Source organism: Equus asinus, chromosome 14 (genome assembly GCF_041296235.1).
Source record: "Equus asinus isolate D_3611 breed Donkey chromosome 14, EquAss-T2T_v2, whole genome shotgun sequence".
NCBI lineage: Eukaryota > Metazoa > Chordata > Mammalia > Perissodactyla > Equidae > Equus > Equus asinus.
In genome coordinates, this window is record NC_091803.1 from 22,227,848 (window position 1) to 22,252,873 (window position 25,026).

A 25,026-nucleotide genomic window follows, 5' to 3' on the forward strand; every position below is an offset into this window, starting at 1 on the left:
GTGAGTAATGCCAAAGAGCCCCTGGATTCAGGGGGTTAAATGACCTCATGCCCAAAGCACCCAGCACAGTGGGTGGCACCTGGCCAAGTGCCTGACTCAGACTGGATGATTTCCCATCTGGAAGCCACGCGTCAATGAAGGAAGGGTCTACTTCTGAACCCTTGAGTTACATTCTTCTAGTCTCTTCCCTGCCTTCCTAGGAGTTTCTGTAGATGACTTCTTTTGGTTCTTCAGGAAAATGGGTTCTAGACATGATGTGAGCCCCCAGTTCTGGGTTCCTCGAAGTCAGAAACCTTTCCTTATATGCAGCTTGGAATTTCATCCTAGTTCCTTCTGTTCTTTCCTTGGGAGAAGATGGAAAAAACTGCTGCTTACTTATGATCACAGAGCCCTCCCTACCATAAAGATAAGCCAGATTAGAAGGTATGAGGGGCAGCGTGTGTGTGTGTGTGTGTGTGTGTGTATCTGTTGTTTGTGTTTACTTAAAAATCAAATAAAGAAAACAAAATCAAGCCAAAATGAAAACTAAAAGGAGGACAAAAACCCTAAACTTCTCCCATCGAGGGTACCACACCCATTGGGCTCCTGGCCTATTTCTCTTTCCTTTATTCTTCTCCATTCATTCACCTGTGAATTGCTGATTGGCACAGTGTCATGCAGGTTGGCTGCAGCAACATTTTCAAACCTTTTCCACACTCCAGGATCTCGGTCTTGACTCTAACTTTGCTGAGCTCAAAGCAATCTGATGTGGGCTTCTTTAAATTCTGACTCTGCCACAAAACATCTGTTTTCTTGACCATCTCCTTCTTCTCTGCTCCGAGACAGATGTGCCCTTTCACCTTTTTAAGGCAAAGACCTTCTGCACCTTTAGGTTTTATTTCTCATTGACCCCTTCCTCTGACATGAACTAGGGCAGGACTTCCACTCCCCATGGATCAGCTGGTTTGAAGATGAGCTGGTTAGCATGGGTAGATACTTGCTGCAGCAAAGCCCCAACAAGAGGAGGAGGGAAGAGCTTCCTGGGAGCAAGCAGCAAGAGAGGAGGTGGCCTGAGTGGGGGAGTCTGGGGGACATGTCCTGCCTGGCTCCTCTCTTCTTGGTCACTTGGGGTTACAAAGAAGATTAGATATGAAGAGGATAGTGTCTCATTGCTTAAAAGAAAGAAAGAAAGGAAATCACCTTGTCCCTTCAGAGTTAGATGCTAGATTTATCAAGCCTTGGGATGGTAGAAGCTGATTGGGTGGGTGGGGCATTTGAGATGCCAGTGAGGACATCCTTGAAGTGGCTGGAGAGGGCACGCAGCCTGGGCTGAGGCAAGACAGACAGGAAGGAGTTGACAGCTTGGGGGACAAGGAGGTCCCAAAGGGCTTGGGGCTGAGAGGAGGGTGAGCAGATTGAGGAGGCATGGGCAATGCAACTGCACGATCAGACGGCAGGAGAAGAAGGGAGAGTTTCAGCACACCAGTAGGGCCTTGTCTGTGGGCAGCAGACGTGAAAGAAAGATGGAAGGGAGGAGGCCAAGGTCAGTCGCAGGGTCTCAGATGGACTCTTTCAGTCCTAGGGCACCAGGGGTGAACTCAGTGCCTATGCGTCTATCTCTTCCTGGACACTTTTTCCCAAAATACAATCAGGAAGGCCCTTTCCTGAGCACAGAGAGGGTTGTGGGCATGAAATACATGCACCAGTGATTTTGATCGTATCAGAGATTGGAAAAATCTTAAACCTAAACACAAACCAATGAGCTTGCATTTGGGGCCAAAATGAAGTGATATAATATTAAACGAACTGACATGAAAATATGCAGAAGGGATTATGTAATCAAGACCACAGAGGTCTTTCAAGAAAGCCATGTGCTAACTACAAATAATTCTTTTATGAAATATGATAATGAATTTTAAAGCATTTGGCACAGTGCCTGGCACTTAGTTCCTCCCCCAAAATGGTAGCTTTTGCCAATGTTACATGTACCAATCATTAAAGCAGACCCAGTAAGGCTTCCATTTGGCAACTCTTTTGTCAGTCACTTATTTTATTAACGTGAGCTTTTGAGTTGTAAAAAGACATTGCTTAGATTTCAGATTACTTCTCAGTGCACTCTGACCTTTCTCAAATTACTAAAACTTGTGACATTTCTCTGAACAAAACACTGATCCATAAACAAAAGCTCTTGTGGAAAACGAGATGCCCAGAAATACTCCCCCAAACCTGTCTCAAGAGTGGTGGCTGACAGCTGGGGGCTGGAGCCCCACATGCTTCCGTTGTTTGAGCACAAAGTCTGTCAGCTAGGAATGAGGTGGAAATGGGAGTCCAGGCCTGCTGTTCTCCCAAGTTTTAGTCCAATCACTGCCCTCCTCACTCCTGCTCACCCTCTCAATCCTGCTGCCTGTCTGGCTGGAAATGGCATTGGCTGTGACCATCCTGCCCTTTGTGGTCTGTACAGCTCCGACTCCAAATACAGGCATTGATGCTACAGCCCAGGTCACAAGAAGGGAGACCACGGCAGCTTCTGGACCACAACTGGGTTTTGTTTGCCCTGCATAGCACTTCTGAAAATTTTAAATTTGAATGGTTTTACAAGGGTCATTGCTTTCAAGTTTACCCCAGTGGGCGCCACTTCCTATTTCCCTGGCTTGAGTTAATTTAGTTTGTCACCTCCGAGTGAAAGCCATCTCCTGTTTCTTCTTGTTGTGGCCTTTCATCCTGACATGTGATGCAGCAGGGCAGGCCCGACAGGGCCATGGGAGCCCAGGTCTGAATGAATCGCTGGCCAGCTCCAAGACCAGGGAACCAAACGCCATGCTGGTGTCTAGGTGACAGCTTACCACCTATATACTGACTTGTTCAAATGTTCAGAAAAAAGAATAGAAAAAAACAGTTTGCCTCTTTAAGAAATCTCAGCAGTGGACAAGGTAAAAATTGTTGTTAGCCTGCTATGCTGTTTTAATGTAATTATAGAATTGTTTTGTACATCAGAGCTGTTAAAGCAGCTCAGATTTTCAAAGTTAGAAAGAGAGATGAAATTATTTAGCTTCCCGGGAACTCTCTACTGATTAGGGGATAAGGTGGCTTTTTTTTTTTTTCTTAAATTTTCTTTCATGAGCCTAAGAAAAATGGTCTCTCATGGGTCTCTCTTTTGGCCTCAGGAGAGCCTTATTTCTCTGTAACTACATGGTTAAGTTCATGAGAGTCCTTTCATGAACAGGGCTCTTTGACCAGTGTATTCAGGGAGCATGGCAGAGAGGTCATCCATTCCTAAGGATCGTGTGAGGTAGACATAATTACCCTGATGTTTATAGACGAGGAAAACACTCAGAGAAGGTACACTACTGCCCAAGGTCACACAATTTGCCACTGAACTTGATCCAAGTTTACCAACAGCCTAAACAGCCTCTTTCCACCACCCCATGCAGCCCCCACTTAGTAAAGGCAAATACCACCTAGCCACACATCTAACCACAGACCCAGCGGGTCACTGCAAGAAGAACAGGGTCAATCCTGCAAGAATGTGGAGTTTCGGGAAAAAATTGGAAAAAAAGAAACTTACTGCATCTTTGCAAAAGGGATCTTTTAACCTCAGTCCTGGATTCGTGGCTTCAGTACAAGGCCACTTCAGCCCAGGAGACTATAGACACATTTTTTCATACAGAAGATGTGGAGGTGTTGGCCTATCCCAGACCAGGAAGGAAGCAGAAGCAGGGGATACCTACCGCCTTCAAACTCTGTCTGGCAATTCCCTGATGTCTCATTCAGGCTCTCTTCCTCGTTGATGATGATGTTCTCAATGTCCTTCATTGTTAGGTGGTCCCGGAAGGCGTGATAGAGGATGTGCTTCAGCTCTTCCAGAGTGATCCTTTGCATGTCGAACTGTGGAGATAAAGAGGAGTAAGAGGGTCTGGGGCACAAGAGGGTGAGGACTCAGCTTGGGCCACAACTGGCAAGGCCTAAAGCTGCTCTCTGGAAACTTCTCTCAGATTTTCAGGACATCAGCTGGGCAGCTTTCCGTTACGTTCGGCTCCAAGCATTCTTGTGAATTTGCAGGGACTTATTGGGATCACAGTGAGTGCAACATAAAGCCACCTGCTAGTTTGCTTTCCCACTCACTCAGCCATCTGCTGCCACCCCTCCACGCCTCCTGTGCTTTGGAGTTGTGTCACTTCAGACAATGCATACGTCTCTAAAATTTTTCATCTCCCAAGAAGCCAGCAATTCCCATCTTGCTTTAAGTATGTATCTTGTTCTAACAAGATAAAATGCAAGTTCAAAGCTGTGTTTACGAGGAAGAACAGCTGAAGGGGGCATGACGCATTCCCAGTCAGGTTCCTCCTATCCTGGTGAGGGAATTAAACTCGTCTGCTCCATATCTATCACGTCCAGCTGGGTCACTTTCTTAGCCAATGAAATGTGAGTAGTCACATATGCCACATCCAGTTACATAAAAGCTTTGAGAGTCATTGTGTAGTTCTATTGTTTGTTCTTTTCCCTCTGCTGTGAGCACAACCTGCCCCACAGAGGGGCTGCTCCTTCTGTCTGGGTCCCAGAATGAGGATAAAGTAGAGAAGATCTGCAGCTATCCCATAAAGGACAAGTAATGTGCGTAAGAAATACCCTTTGTTGTTATTAGCCATAGAGATTTTGGGCTTGTTTGCTACCACAGCATAACTTAGTTTAAGTCAACAATACAGAAATTAATACATAGAAGTGAGAAGCTACCCTAAAAACATTCTATAATACGGTGTATTGGTTCTAGGGCTAGGCAGTAGGAAATAAGATAATTGTTATTGGAGACTGGAAGGTAATGACCCATGTTATGCAGTAGCAAAGCATTTGGTAAAATTGTTGCCTATGATAACTTGGAGGACAGATATATACTGAATGAGTTTGTGGCTTTAGGTAAAAAGTTTGGGAAATAGCATGCTCTGGTTGCATCTGGTTGCATCTGAAAGGGTACTACAAGAAAGAGACGAGCTCAGGAAAGAATTGGTTGATTTCCAAGCCAGGAATAAAGACAATCAGAAATTCCTGGTCTTGCAGGGTTGAAAGAAGCAGTTGCTTCTCATGTCCACCTAGGAAAAGAAAAATGTGAGCAATACTTTAAATAATAATATAGGCTTATTAAAACAAATCAAAGTGTCCCTTGTTAAAACCTTTGAATATGTTAAGTGACTCTCCTAGGAAGCTGGTTATTAAGTTTAAGAAGTATGTTTCAAAAATACTTGTGGTTTTGGCTATTAGCATAAACCAATTGAAACTGAATAGATAAGAAAATGACTACGTTTTTGAGAGAGTTGTACTGGCCAAGAGCCAACAGCCTGGGATTAAAAGACTCTATGACTGTTCAAAATGTAAAATGATCTTTGAGGTCCCAATGTTCTAAGGGTACACACCATTATCAGGATAAACTATACCGGCCACAAGAAGGGCCTATTTTCCAATTCCCTCATCAGATGAGTACAAGGAGTAGAAAAGGCTAGATCTCTCAGAGGGTGAGGCTGGGAATCATACTTGAAATCACTGCAGTGAAATCAAGAGCAATATCCAGGAAGCAGAACTAGGTTCTAAACAAGGAATATTCCTCACCCCAAGGTCTGTCCCAACAGGATTTCAGAACTGCTCTGCACCTTTGATGGCTGTGTCTCCCATTTTTTGCTTTGTGGATGAGAATGTTTGCAGTAGTTAGCCTGACCCTGTTCCACCATCCTATGTTGAGTGTGTATGAGGGGGTATAATTTGTCTTTTTAGTTCATATGTCTCCAGATCAAGAGGTGCCACACCCAGATTTGATGTGTATCATGAAACTCTAGATCTTGAATCTCATGTGGTAATAGGATGAGACTGGGTGTCTCTCTTGAGGAGAGGATGGGTATATTTTGTGGCAGAAGGGAGGGAAATAAATACTTATGAGCAAGAATGTGGATTGTAACAGGTTATATTATTTCCAATTATTTGGTTTACTCTCCGTGGCAGAATTATATCTCCCTGCCCATTGACAGCAGGCTTTGGCCAATTCAGTGAAAGTGAAAGTGATATTTGAAAGTGATGAAAGTCCAAGAAGTCTTGAAGCCACCATGTTTTCTGCTATTTCTCTTTTTCTTCTGCCAAAAGAACACTTACACCAAATAAGGGCTGGTCCTTCATCCTGGGTCCTGGAATGAACACAGCGTGGGATCAGCCCATGAAGGGCATATAATTTGAGTGAGAAGTAAACCCCTGTTGTTAACCACTAAGACTTTGGGATTTCTACAGTATAACATAGCCAAGAATGAAGACAGAAATCAACATTTTAAGTTAGTCTGAACCAGGATGAAAGAAAGTTTTAGACATATTTCTTCCTCTGCTTTCTTTGTAAAGCAATTCTTCCTTGCTTTAAGTATTAAATTAAATTGAGTTACTGCAATTTTCTGGAATTCTAAATGACTCAAGTTCAAAGCCATTTATATGAGTAAAAGAACTGAAGGGGGCTGTGCAGTGGATTTGTTTTCTGCATCACAGTTTATTGACTATAAAAGTGAATTTTGAAATACACTCAGGGTTGAGCTACAGTATAATCCCCCTTTCATTGATAGGGGAACATGTGGCTGTCAGCCTGGGTGCTGGGAGAGGGCTGGCAAGATGCATGGTGAGGGTGACGGACCTCACAGATGAGAAAATTAGGACCCCCTTCCCTGCCATGGTCAGAGATGAAGAGTGATGAAATCAAAGAGATTCTGAGAAAACGAGTAACCGTTTCCTAGAAGACCAATTGAAGGACTGGAGTGCTTGGAAAAACTAACCAGCTGAGAATTTTCTGAAATTCAGAAATTAGACAAAAAGCATTGGCCAGGGGCTGTGAGAAGGGAAGGAAAGATGCGGATTCCAGAAATATAGTTTTCCTTTTATTTGGCTATCTGGGTCATGTGTTAATATTAGGATACCAACATTTAAACAAAATTAGTTGAGTAGAATTCCATATGTTTTCTATATTGTCAGAATTGATCTCTTTTATAAGTTTGAAAGAAATCACTATCAAACAATATGCACATAATGCCAGCAAGTATTTCTTCCATGATTATCAATCCACTTAGCTTTTAATTTTCTTGAGTCAACTTCAGAATCTTGTCTCCTTTCAGAAAACCAGCCAAAATATTATTATTATTAGCATGTAACTATGCACAGTAGTCCCCTAATTTTAAAGTTCTCTCAATACTTTTTATATATCATTTTGTATTTATAATCTTATTTGTTTTTCCTTCTTCCAGGTTTGATTTTTGTTGTTTTATTCCGTTTTTAGTGGATCCTGGCCTGTACATCCCCTATTTTTAGGAACCTAAGGAGTATGGTGGAATCTCTGTAGGATCAATTATACAAATATATTTATCTTTATTAATTATATTGAGTAGCCTTATAATTATAATCAGTATCTTCCATAACTTAATTTTTTTGGACTACTTGATTTGTCAAAGACCACGAGTAACATATTAAAGTCTGTGAATTCTATCTCCATAAATTTTTCTTATACTCCTAATATTTCTTAAGTGAGGATATTCTTTAGTGCCAAAAGATTGATTTCCTAATCCAACATATGGTTATTGAGGATGACTCCATGCCAAAACTGAGATGGAGATACAAAGGTGAGCAAGACATAAATCTTGCTCTCCAAAGACAAGCACATAGGCAATTTTAATTCAGGGTGATACGCACTGTGACACGGGAAGCACAGGATGGCTTAGAAACCCATGGGGAAGGGAGAGGGGGGCCTAGAAGCCTTCCTGGAGAACAGGCATGCAATCTAAGACCCGGGAAAAAGAGTTCGCTAGGTGAATGGGGTGGGTGGGAGAAGCGTGTGGAGAAGGGAGGGGAGAAGGGCATGTCGGCCAGAGGGAACACCATTTCAAGGCCTAGGGAAGCAAGGCTCTACACCTACATGGAATGGCCTCATGTCAAGTTCTTTGGAGGACGAGAGCAGTAGGAGAAGGTGGTAGGGGATGAGGTGAGGGCTGTAGGTGGGGTGCCAATCAATAAAGGCTTCTATGCCGTGGTGACAAGCTTGGTTGTTTTTGTTTTTATTTTTTTGTTGTGGGAAACTTACCCCCATTTTATCCTTTTTTTTTTTTTTTTTTTTTTAAGATTAGCACCTGGGCTAACATCTGTTGCCAATCTTTTTTTTTTTCTCCCTTCTTCTTCTTCTCCCCAGAACCCCCCAGTAAATAGTTGTATATCATAGTTGTGGTCCTTCTGGTTGTGCTAGGTGGGATGCCACTTCAGCATGGCCTTATGAGCAGTGCCATGTCCATGCCAGGATCCAAACTGGTGAAACCCTGGGCCGCTGAAGCCGAGCATGCGAATTTAACCACTTAGCCATGGGGCTGGCCCCCATTTTATCCATTTTTAAGTGTACAGTTCAGTGGCATTAAGTACATTCACAGTGTTGTACAGCCATCACCGCCATCCATCTCTAGAACTTTTTCGTCTTCCCAAACTGAAACTCCATACCCATTAAACACTATCTCCCCATTCCTTCCTCCCCAAACCCTGGCAAAAACCACTCTACTTTCTATGTAAAGTCAACCCACAGCTAACATCATACTCAATGGTGAAAAACTGAAAGAGATCCTTCTAAGAACAGCGATAAGACAAGGATGCTCACTCTTATTCAACATAGTATTGGAAGTCCTAGCCAGAGCGATTAGGCAAGAAAAAGAAATAAAAAGGATCCAAGTAGGAAAGGAAGAAGTAAACTTGTCACTATTTTTGGATGACATGATTTTATATATAGAAAACCTTAAAGAATCCATCAAAAAACTATTAGAAATAATTAACAAATACAGTAAAGTTGCAGGGTACAAAATCAACATACAAAAATCAGTTCCACTTCTATTACTAACAATGAACTAGCAGAAAGAGAAATCAAGAATACAATCCCATTTACAATTGCAATAATAAGAATAAAATACCTAGAAATAAATTTAACCAGGGAAGTGAAAGTCTTATACACTGAAAACTATAAGACATGATTGAAAGAAATTGAAGAAGACATAAAGAAATGGAAAGATATTCTGTGCTCGTGGATTAGAAGAATTAACATAGTAAAAAGGTCCATAATACCTAAAGCAATTCACAGATTCAATGCAATCCCAATCAGAATCTCAATGACATTTTTCATGAAATAGAACAAATAATCCTAAAATTTATGTGGAACAACAAAAGCCCCCAACAGCCAAAGGAATCCCGAGAAAAAAGACAAAGTTGGAGCTACCACACTCCCAGATTTCAAAATACACTACAAAGCTATAGGAATCAAAATAGCATGGTACTGGCAGAAAAACAGACACACAGATTAATGGAACAGAATTGAGAGCGATAAATAAACCCACACATCTATGAACAGCTAATTTTCAACAAAGGAGCCAAGAACATACAATGGAGAAAGGAAAGTCACTTCAATAAATTGTGCTGGGAAAACTAGACAGCCACATGCAACAAACAAACAAAAAATAGAAGTAGACCATTATCCAGCATTAAGCTCTCATATATCAATAATTACTCTACATGTAAATGGATTGAATTCTCCAATCAAAAGACACAGAATGGCTGGATGGATTGAAACACAAGAGCCAACATATGCTGCCTCCAGGAAACACATCTCAGCTCTAAAGACAAACAAAGGCTCAGAGTGAAGGGATAGAAGATGATACTCCAAGCTAATGGCAAACAAAAGAAATCAGGTGTTGCCAGACTTAAACCTCCCCATTCCTTCCTTGAAGACAAAGTAGACTTCAAGAGTGGTATATATAATGATAAAAGTGACATTCCACCAAGAAGACATAACACATATAAATATTTATGCACCCAACACAGGAGCCCCAAAGTACATAAAGCAACTATTAAAAAACCTAAAAGGAGATATTAACAACAACATAATAACAGTAGGGGACCTCAGCACCCCACTTACATCAATGGATAGATCATCCAGAGAAAAAGTCAACAAAGAAATAGTGGAATTAAATGAAAAACTAGAGCAGATGGACTTGATATATATACAAAAATCCATCCAAAAACAGCAGATTACACATTCTTCTCAAGAAGACTGAAATCATATCAAGCATCTTTTCCAACCATAATGCTAGGAAACTAGAAAGCAACTACAAGAAAAAAGCTGGGAAAGGGACAAAGATGTGGAGACTAAACAACATGCTACTGAACAACCAATGGATCATTGAAGAAATTAAAGGAGAAATCAAGAAATATCTTGAGACAAATGAAAATGAAAACACACCATTCCAACTTATATGGGATGCGGCAAAATCAGTACTAAGAGGGAAATTCATAGCAATACAGGCCCACCTTAACAAACAAGAAATATCTCAAATAAGCAATCTTAAACTACACCTAACAGAATTAGAAAAAGAAGAACAAAGCCCAAACTCAGCAGTCGGAGGGAAATAATAAAAATTAGAGGAGAATTAAATGAAAGTGAAACAAAAAAGACAGTAGAAAGGATTAATGAAACAGAGCTGGTTCTTTGAGCAGATAAACAAAATTGACAAACCCTCAGTCAGACTCACTAAGAAAAAAAGAGAGAAGTCTCAAATAAATAAAATTAGAAATGAAACAGGAGAAATTACAATGGATACCCAGAAATGCAAAAGACCATAAGAGAATACTATGAAAAACTATATGCCAACAAATTGGACAATCTAGAAGAAATGGACAAGTTCTTAGACTCTTACAACCTCTCAAAACTGAATCAAGAAGAAAGAGAGAATCTGAATAGACCAGTCACAAGTAAAGAGACTGAAACAGTAATCAAAAACCTAACCCCACAATAAAGTCTCATGACCAGATGGGTTCTCTGGAGAATTCTACCAAACATTCAAAGAAGATTTATTACCTATCCTTCTCAAACTATTCCAGAAAATTGAGGAACATGGAACACTTCTTAACACATTCTATGAGGCCAACATCACCCTGACACCAAGGACAACACAAAGAAGGAAAATTACAGGCCAATATCACTGATGAACATAGATGCTAAAATCCTCAACAAAATATTGGCAAACTGAATACAGCAATACATGAAAAAGATTATACACCATGATCAAGTGGGATTTATACCAGGGACACAGGGATGGTTCAACATCTGCAAATCAATCAATGTGATATACCACATTCACAAAATGAGGAATAAAAATCACATGATAATATCAATAGATGCCGAGAAAGTATCTGATAAGATCCACCATCCATTTATGATAAAAACTCTCAATAAAATGGGTATAGAAGGAAAGTACCTCAACATAATAAAGGCCATATATCACAAGCCCACAGCCAACATCATACTCAATGGGGAAAAACTGAAAGCCATCCCTCTGAGAACTGGAACAAGACAAGGGTGCCCACTCTCATCACTCTTATTCAACATAGTACTGGAGGTTTTGGCCAGAGCAATTAGGCAAGAAAAAGAAATAAAAAGAATCCAAACATACAATGAAGAAGTAAAACTCTTGCTGTTTGCAGATGACATGACTTTATATATAGAAAACCCTAAAGAATCCATTGGAAAACTATTAGAAATAATCAACAACTATAGCAAAGTTGCAGGGTACAAAATCAACTTATGAAAATCAGTTGCATTTATATACTCTAAAATGAACTAACAGAAAGAGAGTTCAAGAATAGAGTCCCATTTACTGGAGGGGAAGTGGGTGGGGGGAGGGCGAGAGGGTAAAGGGGCACATATGTATGGTGACAGATGGCAACTAGACTTGGTGGTTAACATGACGCAGTCTATACAGATATCAAAATATAATGATGTACACTTGAAATTTATATAATATTATAAACCAACGTTACCTCAATAAAAAATTGTTTTAAGAACCACAAAAAGATTTATCAACCAAGGTTATTAAAATATATTAAAGCATCTGTCATAAGTAGAGTACGCCATTTCCCTCACTTCATTTCTATCATCTGTTCTATTAAGAAGAAATAAAACTGGGGTTAAAAAAAAAGAGAAAGAAAGTCAAACAAGAATTTGACTGCTTCAGCTGCCTTATGTAACTGGAATCATACAGTATTTTTCCTCTTGTGACTGGCTAATTTCACTTAGCATCATGTATCCAAGGTTTATCTTCATGCTGTAGAGTTTTACTCCTTTTTAAGACTGAACAATATTCCATTGTGTGTCTGTGCTACATTTTATCTGTTTATCCGTCCATGGACACTTACACTGCTTCCACCTCGTGGCTGTTGGTGATAATGCTGCTATGAATGTGGGTGGACAAATATCTGCTCAAGTCCCTGTTTTTGATTTTTTTGGTTATATACCCAGAAGTGAAATTGCTGAGTCATATGGTAATTCTGTTTAATTTTTCGAGGAATGGAGCTTAGTTTTATCTTTTGGGTAAAATAGGGTACCACTAAAGGATTTTCATCAAAGAAATTTACCTTATCAAGTTTTAACTTGACAGAAATTACTGTTTGCTGGTACGAGGGGCAGGACAACCAGGCAGGTTATTGAAATAACAGGTTTAGAAACCATGGTGGCCAATGGAGACAGAGAGAATTCAAGAGCCATGTTGGAAAGGTTGACAAGACCTGATGATTCATTGTGTATGGAGTGTGAAGGAGAATGAGCCAGTTAAGATGACACCTGGGCTGTATGTTGAGCTGAATGGTAACAGAGGAAGAACAGGCTTAGAGAGAAAGGTGACAGTTAAAATTTGGACATGCTCATTGGAGGTTCTGGAGGCACAGCCCAGTAGAACAGCCCAGGAGGTAGTAGGATGTATACATATGGGCTAATGATACAGACTTGGAAGTCATCTGCATAGAGATAATAATAAAAGTCATCAGAAAGGATGGCAACTTCCAGGAAGATTACTGAGTATGAAAAAGCCCAGGAAAGGCACTGGGAGGACACTAAGATAAACAGGTGGGCAGCCTCCATTAAAGAATGGGCAGGGTGTGTGTGATCTTGTGATTTACAATAAATGTATATTTTGGTTCTCTGTTCATGGTTCCTGGTGCCTGGCTCACAGCTCCCAAAGCCTTTGGAATTTCCTAAATGATAAGAGCAATGGGAGCATTTCTTGTTATAATATTTGGTCTCTTGTCCTTAGTTCCTGAAATTGCTTCAGAACCATAAATGAGTGTCTTGTAATTCATAACAAGCCCCTTTCAACCAAAACTGAATTTATGTTAATGAGGTGACTTTTGGAAATCTCCTAAAAAGGGAGGGGAGGGCCTGGTTCCCAGGGGAACCAACCATGAGTAAAGCGTGGGAAATTTCAGTCCCACTCCTTGACTTCCAGGAAGGGGAAAGGGGCTGGAAGTTGAATCAATCACCAATGGCCAGTGATTTAATCAATCGTGCTTATTTAACAATGTCTCCGTAAAAATTCCAAAGGAGGGGGTTCAGAGCTTCTTGGTTAGTGAACCAAAACACTTTCACATACCACTGTGCCAGGCCCCAAACTCCACAGGGACAGAAGCTCCTTTGGGATCTCACCGTATGTATCACTTTATCTGGCCCTTGATTTGTGTCCTTTAATATCCTTTGCAATAACCCTGTAATCTAGTGAGTAAACTGTTTCCTGAGTTCTGTAAGCCGCTCTAGCAAATTAGTTGAACCCAAGAAGGGGGAAGTGAGAACTTCTGATTTAAAGCCAGTGAGTCAGAAGTACACATGTAACAACCTGGATTTATCTTTGGTGACTGAAGCGGGAACGGGGACAGTCTCGTGGGATGGAGCCCTTAACCTCTGCAATCTGACGTTGTCTCCCCTCGGATATGTCAGAATTGAGTTGAATTGTAAGACACCCAGCTAGGGTTGGAGATTGCTTGATGATGTTGGAAAAAACCTACACATGGAATTGGGTGGAGAACTGTAGTGTGCCTTTTATCAATATACACAATCATCCATTAAAAAATATTTAAGTACCTTCTCTTTGAAAAAATCTATTTTTTACATCAATATGGCCATGCTTGTTTTCTTTTTGTGTTGATTTTTCTGCTAAATGTCTACCCTTTTGTTTTTAAACTTTCTGTATACTATTAAACACGTGTCTCTTTAAACAGATATGTCTCTTATACAGAGAATAGAGTTGGATTTATAAAATTGAACTTGAGATGTTTTCCCTTCCAATGGTAGCGTCTAACTACATTTTCATATATTGTTATAAACATGTTTGGCTGTACTCCTGTTATTTCATCTTCTGCATTCTAGTCTTCAGTCTTCTTTATATTTTCCTTGCCTTTTGCAAAAAAACCCCCCCAAAACAAAAAACAAAACCCTATAGTCATCCTAGTTTTGATTATACTGGTGGATATCTTTCCATTTATCAAATGCATTACTTATGCCAGCATTTCTTATATTATCAAATTCAAGAAATTGAATTGTACTTTCCTTGTATAAAGATAAGAAAATTTATATATCTTTACTTTCTTCCCCCTGACACTTACAGTTTTTGTAAATTAAATAAGATTTATTATGACCCATTTTCTACTATTTGCATCTTTTTCTAGAATAGTATTTAGCTTCTGCATTTAATTTTGTAACAAAATTTATAAAAGCTACTGCTACTTAATTATATCTAATTGATTCAGTGCTCACTTCTGCTTTTCTATGACCGTCGCGACCCTGAGTACCTGGTTTTCACCCAAATATCTGCTAGAGAACTTTTAAACATCGTTTGACAATAAAGCATTTGTGAACATTACATTCTCTTAGTTCTCATAATCTGATAATACTTTTGTTCCCCCTTCTCCTGTGACAGACAACTTAGTTTGGTGTAAAATTCTAGAATCACACAAATTTTTGCCTCAAAGCTCTTTTGAAATGTCTCCACTTCCTTCTGTGGTTAAGTGGGGAGGAGAAATGAAGTTGGATGGTGGCCTGAGTTTTTACTTTGAAGACCATTTCTTTTTTCTCCCTGGACACTAGTAGAAATATTTCATTCTCCATGAAATTTTAAAAATGTTTTCCATGCCATGTTACGCTACGTGTTCCAGCATTCATCTTGGCTGGAGTTTTGTGAGAGGGCTTTTAATTTCTATGCCGCTGTCCTTTTCTGCTTCGTGACTGTGTCCTGACCACCATTCTGATTACTGTCTTTCCCCGGTGCTGTCTAATAGGTTCCTTCCTCTAGAACACAAATCATTCTTAATTAGATTTCTGTTCTTTGTTTCCATATTTTTCATCTTTTCTCTAATCATTTCCATCTCGGTGTTTTATATTTCACACCACTCATTTTTTCTTTTTTGACTGTTACTTCTGTTCCTACTACCTCCAGTGAAGATTTTGAATCGGCAGCTCCATTTTGGTTCCTTCCATACTCTTCTTATTTTAGTCCATTCTCTTTGTGCCCCAGACTCTTATGGTCACTGCTTTTTTTCCCCAATAGATCCCAAATCTCTTGCATCACTTTTAAAGATTAAAATATTAAAGAACATCAAATAGGCATCTTCTACAATGCCCACCTGATTCACTCTTCAGAGCCACGCTCCTCCTCTGCGTCGCTTAGCCTTAAGCAGGCTAAACTGTAATCCGCCCAGTGTTACAGTTGCCGTGTTTCTGTTTATTTGTACGTATGTGTGAATGAGAGACGGGCAGCCCAAATGCAGGACTTGCCACCTGAGACAGTGGATGCGACGTTCTTGGCCCCTCATCGCCTGGTTAGTTGTGGGGACTTTTGCTGAGCGTCAGAAGCCGTGTGTGTCTGGGAGCTCAGTCTGCAGTTCCCGCAGCCATTCCTCAGGTGCCCCTGTGTGGAAATAGATCCTCTCTTGCTCAGGAAGCATGGGTCTCTTAAGTTGGGAAGACTGCTGTGTATCCTCGATTGGTCTAGCGCAGTGGTTCTCAAAGGTGTTCCCTGGACCACCAGTACCTGGAAACTGTCTGGAATGCAATTTCTCCAGCCTCACCCCAGGACCACTGAAGCAGGGATCGGGGGTGCGTCCTAAGCAACCTGTTTCTAAAATGTCCTCCAAGGGATTCTGATGCTCACCCAAGTTTGTACAAAAGCACGTGACGTTCTAGTAGTAAAGGAGAACCTTCCCCCACGGCATGCTGCCCCCATGTGGCTGTCCACCAAGGTGACAGATCCCCCTAGGCCTTCCTGCTGTGCTCTCCGTCTCACTGTATGCTGGGAATTACAGTCTCCAAATAGGTGCCGAGACAGAGGACTTGATGGCACTCCGAGGGCAGGCAGTGCTTGTGTTGACAGGCAGACAAGATCATTCTTTCAGGATCTCCTCTGTTTTTCTCTTCTGGGCAGGCACTGTGTCTGGGAATTAGGTGTAAACAGTGGAGGAGAGTCAAAGGATGTCCCCAGCCTTTTTGGGGTCCTTTGTTCTGGTCTGACAGAGGGAGGAACACAATAGTGACTGCAAGCTGGCCCCTCTCAGTCCACCTTCCTCCACCAGTTCAGGGGGCCTTAATGAGGGCAGCATAAGCACAGGTGCGTCTGGCTTCCCAGAACTCTTTGTCACTGCTCTTCCCACTGGGAGCTATTTTTCTCTGTTTATCAGCCTCTGCCAGGAGCTGATGGGCCCTCTGAGGGCATGTACTGCATCTTACACAGTGTTTACCACCAGTCTATCACAGAGCCTTGCTCCAGCTGGATGGACAGCAGATATTTGTTGATTGAATAAACGTGAATCCTCCATTTGCTCCAAAGCACAATCTTTCCTATGTACCTTCCCTCCCCACTCAATGTGCCCCTGAATCTGTGAGAAGGCCAGGAAGAGCGCCCTGTGCAATGGGACTTCCCGTGTTCAGATTCCCTACCACTTCAAGGTGAAAGAACACAGTAATTGAATGTGTTTTCCTGCTGCAAGAGGAAGCTCAGGGGTGCCTGAGTCTCCAGCCAAGCCCTGAATTCTTGATAAGAGGAAATGTGGCCCCTGGAAGGACGGAGCTCTCTGCTCTCTGCCAGGTGCTCAGCTCTGTGAGGTCTATGCCTCCATTCTTCATCTCTGCCTCATGTGGGGACCTGCACAGCTGGCGGCCACATCTTCCCTGACCAGATTTTAGGTGAATCCAAACTCATTTCAGCTTTCACAGAAGGTGTGGAATTAGTTTGATGACACAGTTCCTTCTCCTCTGGAGAGGAGGATGGGCTGAATAAGTTCCAGAACCTTGTCTACCTTTATTCTTCTCTCTGCCTCTCCACCAAAGGCATCATCCTACCGAGAGAGCACTGCCTGGAAGATCAGTGGTCAGAGCTTCTCATCCAGGGGATGGAATTGGTCACAGTTCCTACAGCCACGGTAGAAAGCCTTGTAGTCTGAGGCATCTGGACAGGATCTTGGGCAGCCAGAGTTGCGCCCATGTGGCTGAGCACTCTCATCCATTTATCTCGGTGTGGCATAAAAACACAGCCATTTTCTAAGTGTGCCCCAAGCACCAATGTGGCAAGGCCACCCAAGGTCATTAGATCTACAGAATTTCCTGCCTGTACCTTCCCTTTCATGCTGGGCCCCACACCAGGGGCAACACAGCCTCCCCGTCTAATAAGAAGACCCCCAAAGGGTGTGTCCTGCCATCAGCCTGCCAGTGGTGTCGGCATGAGAAATACAGGAGACACCAGCATCACCAGAGAGACTTCCGAGTCCTTCCTGGCTCCAAGATTTCCCCAGTTTTCTTGTAATTTCCAAGAATTACACAGGGAGATTGGAATGCAAGGCATTGGGAGACCCCTCCCCACCACGAGCAAAGAGGCAGGCACGCCTTGGGCCAGATGAGCAGGTTGAGCAAAGGAATGGGAGGTTGGTAAAGGAACTGAAAAACAGGGGGCACTAGGCTGTGAGGGGATGGATCCATCCGGACTTGTGCAGGTTTCCCCCAACTTGGTGTGGGGGACACGAGAACCGAGAGAGAGGAGTGTACTGTGTTCTTTAGCCCTGTAAGGAATCAGTCCATGTTAGCTCGGGGATTGGGTCTTAACATGTGGCTCAGCCTCTGTAAACTCCCCCTGGAATGCAGTGGTGACTCAGAAAAAGATGAAAATTCACAATCACACCAAAACTAAGATTGAGCACCTATGAGCCACAGTCTGGAAGAAATTTCCCACTAACTGCAAGACCTATGAAGCAGATGTGTGGCTCAGAATCTGTGCTGACATTGAAAGGCTTTGCCCCCAGGAAAGACCCACCATTCTGAATGAAAGCATGGAGGCACTTTGACCTACCCCAGCTAAACCCTGGGCAGGTGCCCCTCTCCAGGGTCTGCTCCTAAAGCAGCTCAGCCGCTGGCTGAGGGATTCTCCCTCTGCTCCTCTTTAAGGGAATTGACAACAGGGCAGGTGGGAGAGAACACCCGCTGAGCACTCAGTAAGGAGAGGTGGGCATTTGTCTTCCCACTGTTCTCATTGCCCACAGGCTTCTCCATGTGTGGTGGTTCAACCCACTGAGGGCAGCAGTGGTGAAACACAAGCCAGCCACATCAGTGATGCTCAGATGAAGAATGGTCTCCACGCCCTGGAGGAAAAGCTGGCCCTGCCGCACATACTGATGCTGTGTAGCCAGAGTCCAGGGTTACTTTGACTCTATGTGGCTTTTGCCTTGTCACAGAACCCAGGCTCCACATAAGACATGAAGTTTCACTAGTATGGGTAAGAGGGGGTCATAATTCCATTGGCAGTGCCTTTCTAGATGAAGATCGGTATATACACAGGGCTTGCCTAGGAGCTGTGCCCAAAGATGGGTCCTCTGGCTGCAGATCTGAGAAGGGACCAGAACCAAACTCTTCAGGTGCCTGATGCCTCGTTTCCAGCTAGCGTGTCTGATAGCTGGTAGGAGGAGAGGCTAGATGTAGGGGGAGCATCCTCTGTGCCAGGCGTGGCCTCATTTAAGCCTCCCAGGGGTTACTCACTGAGCTAGTGCAGGCTACTTATGCCCATTTTACAGATGAATATGTTGGAGCTCAGAGAGGTTAAATAATGTAGCCAAAGACAAGGAGCCCACGAGTGAGATAAAGGATTTCGGATTTAGCATGAATCGTCTGTGCACATGCCTTCTGCTCCCTCTCTGCCAGGGCCACATTCTCTGCTGCTTTAATCTGAACTTGGATTCGGGGTGTGTGCCTTGCTCTCCCTGATGCTGCTGTTGAAACGTGCTGGCCACATTCTCCTATGACAGGGAGGGAGCCACAGGCCAACCCCAGACTCTGACTGGCGAGGATGTTTACTGTCTCGGTTTGTTTCTCTTTCACTTATTCAACAAATACATACAGAGAACCTACTGAGTGCCAGGCGCTGTTCTAGGCACTGGGGATACTTCAGAGACAGGACAGAGAAAACTTGCTGTACTCGTGGAGCTGATAGTGTTGTTGGGAAAGACTGAAAGTATGTGAAGAAACAAGTGAAACAGAATGTCTGCCGGTGGGACAAGCTGTGTGCAAGGGAAGCAGGAAGGAGGCTAGGAGGTCTTGGGGGAGCTGTGGTTTTAAATGAGCACGTCAGGAAAGCTCTCCCCAAGAAGGAGCCATGTGGGCAGAGACAGAGGAGGTGAGGGTGGATGGGGGATATTCGGGGGGAGGGCATTCCAGGCACAGGGAGTGCTGAGTGCCAAGGCCACGAGACGGGCACTCACTTGGGCTTCCAGCCGGAGGGGCTGGAGGGGCTGGAGGGCAGTGAGCGAGGGCTGAGCTGGAGGGGAGCAGAGGGCACATTGGTCTGCCAGGAGCATTTCTCAAAGTAGGAATCAGGAACGTGTTCCTTCTTTCAAAAAGGAGAGAATTGCTGCCCGAAGTGCATTCTCTAGGGTAAAATTAAAGGTCTGGTTTCTGAGTACAGGTCAGAGGAGAGGCCCATTAGCAGCTCTCTGCTCCAGATTTCGACCGCCATTGTGACAGGAGCCTTCGACTGAAAGAAGAATCTGCTCGTGCTCAGCCCTTTCCACCATTTGATCTGTCCCGCTGGAGTGTGAACCTAGGAGAACTCCAGAGAACAGTCATTTTTCTGCCCTCCTGGAAGTGGGTTTTGTGGTAAGCTGAATAATGGCCCAAAGATACCCACGTCCTAATCCCGGGAACCTGTAAATCTAATCCTTTATGTGATAAAAGGGACTTTGTAGACGTGACTACGGTAAGGACCTTGAGATGGGGAGATCACACTGCATTATCTCAGTGGGCCCTAAATGGAATCATAAGGGTCCTACAAGAGGGAGGCAGGGGGAGATTTGGCTCAAGAGGAGAGGCAATATGATGAAGGAAGCAGAGATGTGAGTGATGTACTTGAAGATGGAGGAAGGGACCATGAACCATGAATGCAGGCAGTCATCAGAGGCTGGACACGCTGAGGAGACAGACTTTCTCCCTCAGAGCCTCCGGGAAGAATGCAGCCTCACCAACACCTTGATTTTAGCCCTGTGAGACTGATGTCAGACTTTTGATCTCTAGGAGAATAAATTTGTGTTGTTTTAAGCCACAAATTTTGTGGTAATTTGTTATAGCAGCAATAAGAATCTAATACAGGTTCATGTTTGGTTTTTGTTATAAAGTAAAGGCATTTTTGCCAAGAGCTCACTTAGGTCTGGGAAGAACTCATCTCATCTTCAAGAGTTTGGGCACAGGGTATGCTGTGGATGGTCGGGCGAGGGTGGCACAGCCCTGGACTGCCCAGTTTGGAGGCCGAGGGTAAACTGTGAAACTCTCCCAAAGAGCTGGTTCCCGTGAGACAGGCAGAGGGGTCCAACAGGGAGCCCACTCTCTTTGACCCCTGGGAGATGTGTGCAGAGTCTGTGGAGTCCGAACGATGAAATAAGAAAATGGGAAACAAGCAGGAAGACATAGGAAAATAGTCACATTCTACAGAAACTCTAGAGAATAAAAACACACACAAAATTCCCCTTTGTACATCTAAAAGGATGTGCTGATGGCCACAGTGGTTCATGCTGTTAATGTGAAATAGTGTGTTACAGCAAGCACGTATGACAGATCTGACTGATGGTGAAGGCAAAATGAAGAAGCCAGGAAACACAGTGTGTGTGTGTGTGTGTGTGTGTGTGTGGCAGTGAATAAGCTCTTAGAAGGAATAAATTGAGAAAAGGCCCATGACCTTGGTTTCTGTTCAGACACCATCAGGTAGTGGCTGTGTGACCCAGTAAAATTCACTAAACTTCTCTCTTCCTCAGTTTTCCCCTGTGAAATATAGAGATCATGGTATTATATCATCGGGTTGTTCTGTGGATAAACCTCTGTTTATTATAAAATGCCTGGTTCCTTGTACTTTATACATTTTGCTTCCGTGACCCTTTGCTTTGTTGTGGCTCACACATGAAAAGGTGAGTGGAACCAAAGTCACTTGGTTAGTTATCACAGAGGTAAGACTTAACCGACGCCCTGATTCCAAGTCCAGAGTTCTTGCATCAACCTTAGTTGGCAACATCAGCAGTTCCAGAAAATGAGATTAATCAGCTGAGTTCTCTGCATCCCCACACAAATAAATGCAGAGAGCGGTTCAGTGTATTTGAGTGAGTGGTTGATGGAAACGTCCTGTGCAGGGACTCAACAGACTTATCATCTAGGCTGGCTTCTGCCACTAACTAGTGGAATGTCCTTGGGTCACTTAATAGCTCAGAATCTGTTTCCTCATCCATTTAATAGATAAGAGTAATAATAAAAATAATAGTAAGAATAGTAATAATGAGATAATAATAACAATAACAGTAGGAAGAATACCTGCCTCATCCACCTCATAGAGATTTTGTGAGTATCAAATAAAACAAGAAATGTTAACTTTTTAAATGAAAAATGCAAAGTAATACAAATACAAGACATAACTTTGATAGGCCTATTAATGACGTGATATCCAATCTCATCTCTGTATTTAGGCTCATCCCTGCTCCAGGCTGCAGGCTGAAGTTGGCCAACACATAATTCTGTCTGAGAACAGGGAGACTTAAGCTCCTCGTGGCAGGAGCACACTTGCTTTTTTCTCATTTAAAGAATGTCATTTAGGCTTTTAGGATTCTCTTGACAGCTTCCATCTGGCATTCAGCAAAGAATTAGGATGAGATGTCATTGCATTACTTGGCTCATTCTGGAGCGTGCCTTTTACCACACCCATGACCCTAGACAAGTAATTCTTAGTGACTATCTTCAGATAAAGAGGAAAGCCATTTCTGACAGATAAAGAAATGGAGATCTGCTCGGGTTGAACAAACGAATGAGGTTTGGATTTACCTTGATTATGTCTGTAAGGACTGTGACCTTTCCAGATACAGGTGCCTGTTCTGAAACAAGGTCCCAGAAGCTAAGGTGACCTGCTGGAAACCCTTAAATGACCCCCTGGTCCTTTCATCATAGAATCCAAGTTCTTTAACACAGCTTCCCAGGTGCTTCTGTCATCTGGCCCTGCCATCTTGTCCTGCCGCATCCCACCCCTGAACGTGCTGTGCACGTGCCGACCTTTCTGAGCTCTGAGGCTGCCATGTGCATCAGGTTTTCTTTCATCTCTGGGCTTCTGCCTATTCCCTCTGTCTGGAACACCATTCTCTGACCCACGTCCTCCTCCAAACCAATTCCTTCTTCAGGCCTCAATTTCTCTGACATTCCTCTGGCAAGCTTTCTTGAATTCCCTGAGTTTGGACATGCTTCCCTTCATATATGATCCATGTTATTCCATACTCAACTTTATCACAGCAGCTACAACAGCATATGAAAATTGCCTGCTGACTTTTCTGTTTTGTTCATTAGATCATAAGATCCTGGATGATAAAGATGTGTCCTGTTGGCGGTTTTATCTCCACAGTACCTAGAAAAGTTAGCCGTAGATCAATATTTGTTGAATGAAAGAACAAGTGCATATTGTCTTGCGAAATAGGTAAAACAACCAATGCATTGAGGAAAATCCCCATGCACAAAGAAAAACACGGCGAATGGAAATACTCAACCAAATAGGCCATGAATTCATATCAACGTGAAAGGAAGAAGAGGAACTGGATAAAATCTAATGACAATTATGAGACTTAAAGAATGGAAAATATGGGATGTAAAATGAATGAAGAAAAGAAAAGATGACCAAATAGAGGATAAAGAATCAGAAGACCAAAATTAAATGGGTCTAGGCTGAATGGAGAGTAGAAAAGAAATGAATTTATAGAAGTGATATGAAGGAATGGCAATGTTGGACTGTGTGTCCCTTCCATGCTATAAAAATATTAGCATCAATTGTTAAAAATTAAGAAAACAAAGATACTTTGTTCTGAGATTGAGAAGTGAAACTAAGGTGGTTATTTTCTTCTTAGAATCCAAAATTAGTTAGAATATCCTTGACCCAGTTTTGGTTCCCAGAGGAAACCCCATGCAGTTCAGAGACTCCTTCCTCCTCCCGCAAACAATCAGACAGGAGTCCAAGGTTAAGCCCATGGCCCTCTGCTCATGAACCAGATCACAAATGCAGACTGTGTTAAGCCATATGCCCTTTGTTGTAGTAATTTGAACCCAAATATGGTGTGTGGGAATGTGGTATGGCACTCTGTTTTAGTAACCATATCCCAAACATGGCACTTGGTGAAGCCCCTGGCCTTGTGTTTTAGTAACGGATCACAAATACAACATATGGTTGAGCTGTATGGTCCCCTGTTTAGTAACCAGATCACTAGTATGGCACTTGGCTAAGTCGTGCTTCCTCCTGTTTGCCTCACCAAATCACAAATCAGGCATGTGGTCAGGAATTACAACTCTCTCTGTTAGTAACCAGATCACAAATATCACACATGGGTAAGTCGTAGAAATTTCCAATTTAGGAACCAGATGACAGACTTAGACTGTGGTCAAGCCATAGTCTCTCCCTTTTAATGAACAAGTCACACATGTGGCAGGTGGCATTGCCTCTCAGATCACAAACTGTGCACACAGCAAAGCTGTGAAATGCTGCATTTATTGGATTCAATTATACACCCCAGCCTCATCTTTTAAAATTTTATTTGTTGCCTATGAAATTTTAATTAGCTCAAGACAAACATTTTATAGAAAAAAAGATAACTGAGACCATAAAATCACCAGCTCCAGACATTTAAAAAGGAAGGTTGAGATCATGTCGAAGTTAGGGAGTCAAGATGAAGGATTCTGGAAGAAATATACCAACCCCACCAGATTTGGCAATGTGAGGGTATCAGGAGATAAGTGAGATAGACCAAGGACATCCCATTAGATAGCTCTTTACCACTGTGGATCATCACATTGGAGAAGAGCTAGGTATTATAATTTGAATTATTACAAAGCAAATATTTACTCCTCATACTTCTACTGTGATTGGAGTATATTCTTGCCCCATTAGTGTTGGACTTGGTCCTGCGACTTGCTTTGGGCAATGAGATGTTAGAAGATGTGGCATGAGCAGAGGCAGTTGGGCATGCCCACCAAGGTCATCTCAATGAGAAAAACTTTCCCTGAGTTTCTGCAGCCTTGGCCCAGAATGGTGTGGAGTAGACCTGAACCCAACTTATACTAGAAGCAGAGCCTCCAACTGAGCCTCAGCTGACTTGCAGACCCCTGAACATCAGTCTAAGCACTTCTTGTTAAATGTCATTGAGTTTGGGGGCAATGTGTTGTGCAGCATCGTTGTGCCACATTAATTGATACATTTGGAATTCCAATGGCAAGAGTAACCACAAGATGGGAGCAGGAAGCAGCGCAAAGAAAAAGGTCACACAGCTGGATGTGGCTCTGGAGTGAAGGTCAGGTCCAATAGAAAACAAAGGAAGCAAAGCTGACCTGGTTTCACTGGCTTCACCCTTCATGGAGAAGCAGCCCTGCAGAGGTGAACTTCCCCTAATGGACTTGCCCATGCTGCCGGCTCTCTCCACACTCAAGAGACGCTGCTAGCTCGCTGAGACTTGTACTAGTTTATGGCAAGTTCTATTCCATTATTAATCTTTCTTTATGCAAAGGTCATGGGTACTGGAGGAAATGAACACAGAAACGAAGTTTGCAACCTGTCAAAGGGATTTAAGGTATAAAAATTGCAGAAGAACCAAGAACTTTGGAGATGAAAAAAACATACTTTTGAAAAATATAGGAAATAAAAGTAAAATTTACATAGC

The 25,026-nt window shown here is 42.6% G+C and overlaps 1 protein-coding gene across 9 annotated transcripts in view; it reads right to left on the reverse strand.

Moving 5' to 3' along the window:
• The window catches only part of CALN1 (calneuron 1), a 524,370-nt gene that overhangs the window by 16,628 nt on the left and 482,716 nt on the right, over nt 1–25,026 (reverse strand). For all 9 annotated transcript variants that reach the window (XM_070484485.1, XM_070484479.1, XM_070484478.1 and 6 more), the window contains one exon: nt 3,708–3,864. In XM_070484485.1, coding sequence (XP_070340586.1) covers nt 3,708–3,864 — 157 coding nt within the window. The remainder of the gene's footprint in view (nt 1–3,707; nt 3,865–25,026) is intronic.